At 47.3% G+C, this 6,403-nt stretch overlaps 1 protein-coding gene across 1 annotated transcript; it reads right to left on the bottom strand.

Moving 5' to 3' along the window:
- Positions 1-1,731: 1,731 nt before the first annotated feature.
- On the bottom strand, positions 1,732-4,091 carry CLEC14A (C-type lectin domain containing 14A). Its single transcript, XM_043490358.1, has one exon. It carries the CDS (start codon positions 3,603-3,605, stop codon positions 2,148-2,150), a length of 1,458 nt encoding a protein of 485 aa, XP_043346293.1. The 5' UTR covers positions 3,606-4,091; the 3' UTR covers positions 1,732-2,147.
- Between the last annotated feature and the right edge of the window lie 2,312 nt (positions 4,092-6,403).

The raw sequence follows: 6,403 nt of genomic DNA, 5'->3' as shown, positions 1-6,403 counted from the left end.
CATACAGTTTTCTGTAATTCTTTCCTGGTTTACTTATATGGGGAAGTAATAGGGAATAGCAGTTAAGTTATTGAGCTGACACCTATTTATTCTTCACTAGGGCATTTGGACCCCCAAATTTGTAAAGTCACCAATGGCAAGTTGCATAATAAATTAGTGATGCATACTCTATTATATTGTAACAATGGTACAAGTACCTACTTTAAGACAAAGCATGTGTATACACATACACAGAGGTGGATATAAATACTTCTAGATATAGATAGTACTAGCTATACATAATTTACATTCAGTTCAGTTATAGATAGTCCGTGGAATTCTCCAGGCCAGAATACTGGAGTGTGTAGCCTTTCCCTTATAGATAGGTTATTTTTCACTTTACAAAAGAAAGTATCATATATTCTATTCAAATAGTTACCTTCTCTGTGGAGAGGTTTTATAGGAACAAGCAAAGATAAAATACTACAACTGAGGTGAACTGAGACACATTCATTCAAACAAGCTGGGTACATTGGGTAAGCCATTTACTTACCTGATTTTAGTTATTCTTGTGAACTGATTTTACACAAAAATTTCTTTGAAAATTGTTAATTCTAATTCATTTGTGATTTTGCTTAAATTTAACTGTTTAAACATATATTTAGTATATGAAGCAAATTACCTATTACTTTATTCCTTTAATGTTACAATACTCTATATATTATGTACATATCTAATACATTATATACTCAAGAACATACCAATGATTTTATGTCAATCATAGTGTAAACTTCTACCTTGTTTCCAATCTTCCTGGTTACTTAGCTTGTTTCTCTATCTCCATCCATGCACCAACCCACAAATGTTTAGTTTTAAAGTGCTAGCATATTAATAAAAGTGGGATATTTTCTGGGGGGGGGGTGGCCTCAGTCCCACTCAATAGTGATTATCTTTACGTCTTGATTGTTTTTTAGAAGAATGCTTCATTTAGACAATTTTCTAATATCCCAAGTCGTAACGAGATAATAGATATTTGTATTTCCCACTTATTTCTTACACTATTAATTCTTATGGTAAGCTGTTTGCCTATTCTACGTGCCTTTGCCCACGCAGAATCTTGTTAACCTGTAATCATTTGAGTATGGGCATGTATAGTCACTGCACACACTTTCATGAAGTGGGGGAAGGAAGTGGTATGGAATTCAAATTTTCCCATGGATTAAACAGTGCTCAAGAACCTAGCAACTGTGGAGGAAACCCAGTTTACTTTTGCTTTAACGTACCCAGAAGATTTCAAATCAATAGTCAACAGTAATGCTTTAATTGAAAATTAATATCGCCATAATGGGAAGTGAGGATCAGCATCCTGATGTTTGGGAAAGGTCTGTTTGGTTGGGGAGGTATTACACAAGGGAGCACAAAAATGTTAAGAGGGGAACACAAATCATGTCCTTGAGCAAGGACACGCAGTAAACACTTGAATTGGTGGTCAACTATAATTTGCTTCTAGAGCCAGCGCTCTGGCAACGCTACAGTTTGGATTTATAGCAGAGTACGCAAGTAACAATGACTTTGAAAATAAAGTATAAAAGAACCAAGGAAAAAGTTCTTAAAGATCTACTGCTCATTACGAGGACTTTCTCCTTCCTGTAAAAGCAGGAGGCACGCTTGTTGCTATTCCCAGCATGCCCCTCTCTGCTGATCTTCCTGAATAATTTCTCCTCTGGGAAACCAATGATATTTGAGTCTGGGTTATCAACAATACTTTATTTTTTGCCTGGGAATTTCAAACCAATATACTCCCAGCCTGTACAATGTAAACAGAAGGTTTCCATTTTGGTAAAAAAAAAAAAAAAAAACCAACAACTTTATTTGCTTCCCAGGTCATAAAAAGTTCAACCACCTCTCCAAATTCCCCAGAATAAACACAAGAAAATAGCTCTCCCAGTAGGATCCTGGCACCCCTCTACTACCTTGAGGCCCTTCCACTTCCTCCATCTTCATGGAAGGAGTGTTCAGTTCAGATCCGGCTCCTCGGTGGAATAGAGGAAATTTAGGGGATAAAGAATTTCTGTAGGGATTGTCATCCGCACAAATAAGTTCCTTTTTTTCCTTTTCACTAAACGTGAGAAACTATTCACAAGGTGCGCTCACTGTCCCCCGTTTCCCTATGTGTCACCAGAGCCAAGAGAGGACCCCGACACCGAGGCACGCAGACCACAGTCCCCGGCTTTCATCCCGTTGTCCGTGCAACGTGCAGAGCCGGAGCTCAGAGGAGCCGCCTCAGCATCACCCTCCTTGCCCGGCGAGGCCAAAGGCTCCTTTCTTTGCTGAGGGGAAGGGCTCTTGTGGAAGCAGAGTTTGAAAAGCCCCAACACTGTCACGGTCAGTATCACCAACACTACTACAGCCATGCTCACAAGTACGAAGACCACGGTGGAAGAATCGAAAGCCTGGGGGTTGTCCGAGGGAGACGTAGCATTAACCTTGGGAAAGGCTGTGCCTGAAGAGTTCACGTCCGCCTTTACCTCTGTTTGAGGGGACATTTGAAGGGTAGATAGCGTGCTCTGTGCTCCCCACCGAGGGATCTCGGGAAAAGATGCTGTTGCACTGCCTTGTCCAGGGGCATTGGGTCTCTCTCCCGGCCTCTCCTGGACACTGGGTGACCACGTTCCCTTCGGCGCGAGGCTGGCTGCAGTGGCTGGCGGGTGCCAGGTGAGCACCTGGGTCCCTCCAGGGGTCGGCTGTCCTTCCCCCTTGGTTACACAGGAGCGTCCGTCTTTCCCCAACACGAAACCCGCAGCACACTCGCATGCAAAGCCTCCCACGTCGTCTAGGCAGTCAGGGAGCTCGGCGCATTTGCCAGCCCGTAGATACCTCCCGGGACAGGGGCAGAGCACGGCCCCGGAGGGCATCCCTTCCCAGCGCGCGCCGACCTCGTCCGCGGTGCAGGTGGCCGTGACGGAGAGCTGCCCAGGGCAGAGCGCACTCACCTCCGTCCCGGGGGGACTGAAGTCCAGTGTCGCGCTGTGCAGCTGGAAGGGCGCGCGGTAGCTCAAGTTCGAAGCGGCCCCGGGGCGCGGTGCGGGGCACAAGCTCTGGAACTGATACTTGCACAGATAGCCGTCGGCGCGCTGGTGGCATCGCATCTCCCTCCAGCCCGCAGGCTCGATTCCCCCGGTGGCCTGGAGTCCCGCGCACTTCCGAGCGGTGCAAGAGCGCGCGGGCTCCTCCACCCACTGCAGCGTGTCGCTTTCCGACCCGCCGACGTCGGGGGACAACCAGGAGAATCCCCGCAAGGGCTCATTCTCCAGGGTGCAGTCGGATCGCCGGCGCTCCAGGGCCACCCAGAAGAGAAGGTCTTTGGAGCCCCCTCCGGGCCCCGGGCCCGCCCGCAGGAGCGCCAGCACCGCGCGGAGCTCCGCGCCCCCGCGCACTGTGCTGAGCACCCCATGGCGCAGGGTGCAGGCCTCCTGGGCCTCCTGCCGCTTGAAGGTAGCGTGGTGCAGGCTGTAGCAGACCCCCGAGGCCAAGCAGCCCGCGCGGTCGGCGGTGGGGTGCTCGCCACGGCCCGGCTGGGGCCAGAACGCCTGCCAGAGGAACCACAGGGCGATCGCCGGCCTCATCTTGCAGGGCCAGCGCCCACAGCTGCTCCCAGCTTGGGTCTGTACGGTCCGAGGGCGTGGGGCTGTCCCGGGAGCGCGGGCACCGCCTCCCACCGCCGGCTCCCCCCGCCTTCCCGCTCCCCAACCCGACTCCCGCCCGTTCCCTCGACCGCCAAGCTCCAGGGTCCCAGCGGCAAACCGCTTCCCTTAGGCCGCGACAGGAAACGTGTCCGGAGCTCTGCGAGGCCCCGGGGGCAGCCCTGATTTATTCTGAGGTCGGGAACAAAGCTGGCTCCAGGGCACGGGGAACGCTGTCCGCTCGAAGGTCAAACACCCTGGTCAGGGCCGGAGAGATAGAAAAGAAAATCGCCCCTGGGAAGAAGCGTTTATCGTTTTCCCCCCGCGCTTAGGGAGTTTCGCAGCCTCAAACCCCCAAACATTTTGGCGAACACTGGCAGGAAAAGCTGGAGAAGAGGAACTCGCTGAGCGCCCACGCCCGCCCATTGTGCTCCGTCCGGAGCCGCGGAGTTGGCCTCACGACAATTTCTAGACGGCTCCAGTCTCCCTCAGTCCCGAGACTCGGGGTTGGGGGTGGGATGGGGATGGGGGATCCTGTGCGAAGTAGAAGCACCTCCTCTTGCCACCAGAGGCAGCACTATGTACCCCGTCTCTCCTAGGCTCGGCTTCCCTGTGCTGTCGAAGCCGATATCGGAGTGCGAATTGCTGGTCAGACGATGAGCCGCAGAGGATGAGATGGTTGGACGGCATCACCGACTCCATGGACATGAGTTTGAGCAAACTCCGGGAGATAATGAAGGACAGGGAAGCCTGCCATGCTGCAATCCATGGGGTCGCAAAGGGTCGGACACGACTGAGCGACTGAACTGAACTGAATTGCTGGTCAAAGAAGTTCCTTTCTGGTATCTGAAAAGGGAGAGCCTGTTCAGGCAAGGCTCGCCTTACAACTTTGTTTTTCGCTTCCATTTCTTTCTCTTTGAAATGGGCTTATTAGTTCATTCAGGAAAGGAAGTGTGTTTCTAGGCCTAAATGAAAAATAACAGTCTTAACTGTTATGTTAGGTTTCCTTGCCACTATATTGATTCATAACTTCTTCAAGCTTATAGGTTATATATAAATGATATCATGGCCTGTTTGAGAACAACTACCCCACATAGGATTTTCTCCTTGAACTATTTTAATATCATTTTCTTCTATGAATAAGTGCCAATATTTGTAGCAGTAAGTTGTAAAAGTCCCCTCTAAGGGACACTAGAATTCAATATCCTTAAGAAATTAAAATATTTACTACATTAGCATGTGTATTGTATACTGTAAAAAAATACCCTGCAGCTTAAAAAAGCTTAAAAAGAGATGGGTTCATTTCTTCAGAGTTCCAAGGGCTGTTTTGTTTTAATACAAACACTTTGACTCAGGTGGAAGCAGAGAGGAATTAAAGGTGAACAAAGAAAGTTAAACAGGGCATCCTCTGTGAAAGGATTTTCTTGTTACCAATTTAGACAAAATGCATCATTTTAGAAAATTATTGTCTGCCTTGGCTCATGGAGACCAAATAAGTTTCGATCAGAAGTACATAGTTTCAACTAAGCGCTCTTAACTATGCCTGATGCTTGTAAATATCTATGATCAGAATGAAAGTTCTGATTCCACAGGTAATGCACACCAGGCTCTTAAACTCACTGTTCCTGGACTGGACTGTCAGGTTAGTAAGGAGAGGTAGGAAGGAAACTCTCGGGACCACATTTGCGTGCTTCTACCTTACTTTAGACATGACCCAGCCATTGAACAACAACCACCACCTCACTTTCACCACTACTCTCACTCTTCCCTTTGGAAATTCAACGCACTGTATCTTAACAAATGATAGTAAACACCAAGAATCATCATCACGCTTATGGTGCTTTTGCTAACTGTGGAGTTTTGCAGCGGGATTTCTCTCCTACCCTTGCTGTTTCCCCATTTAAAGGACATTCCATAGTCCATTTCAGATGCCCGAGAGTCACCTTAAACATAACTCTGCATTTAAATTAAGCATGTTAAGGAAAATGGAAATCTAGAAATCTAACTGAATGGATTTTAAAAATACCTAATTACTTGGGCCAGCTCTCTATACCTTTGCAGACTAGTGACTGCATGTTTCTAAATGTGTCTATGCAGTACTGTATATTTTAACAAAATAAAATTTTCTACAAATCTAAGTAGTCAGTGGAAATTTCTTAGATATTTTATGAGGTGAGGGTTCCAAAGTAAGAAAGACTAAATGATTGAAAAACTTACAGTAAATACATGATTTCCCTATGGGCATTCTGCCTAGAGAGGTGGAATATTAGAAGAGAAGATAGTGGCCATAATGACTGCCTATCACAGTCCTGGCCCTGCCCGTGATGATGTGAGAAAAGAGAAAAACAAATTAGGTCAAAGTAAGACATACATCATTTTGTAATTAATTACTTTGTGTTGACCTATGTTAAAGTTGGACCGTAAAGAAGACTGAGCGCCAATAATTGATGCTTTTGAATTGTGTGCTGGAGAAGACTCTTGAGAGTCCCTTGGGCAGCAAGGAGATCAAACCAGTCAATCGTAAAGGAAATCAACCCTGAATATTCACTGGAAGGACAGATGATGAAGCTGAAGTTCCAATACTTTGGCCACCTGATGCAAAGAGCTGACTCACTGGAAATAACCTGATGCTAAGAAAGATTGAGGGCAGGAGGAGAAGGGGGCGATGGAGGATGAGATGGTTGGATGGCATCACCGACTCAATGGACATGAGTTTGAGCAAACTCTGGGAGACAGTGAAG

The sequence above is a fragment of the Cervus canadensis genome, chromosome 17 (assembly GCF_019320065.1).
Source record: "Cervus canadensis isolate Bull #8, Minnesota chromosome 17, ASM1932006v1, whole genome shotgun sequence".
Taxonomy (NCBI): Eukaryota; Metazoa; Chordata; class Mammalia; order Artiodactyla; family Cervidae; genus Cervus; species Cervus canadensis.
The sequence above is the reverse complement of the archived record's forward strand: the minus strand, read 5'-3'. Positions and strand labels throughout refer to the sequence as shown.

Bases quoted from the DNA above. Each gene is read 5' to 3' on its own strand.
- CLEC14A (XM_043490358.1), bottom strand. From the start codon at position 3,605: ATGAGGCCGGCGATCGCCCTGTGGTTCCTCTGGCAGGCGTTCTGGCCC.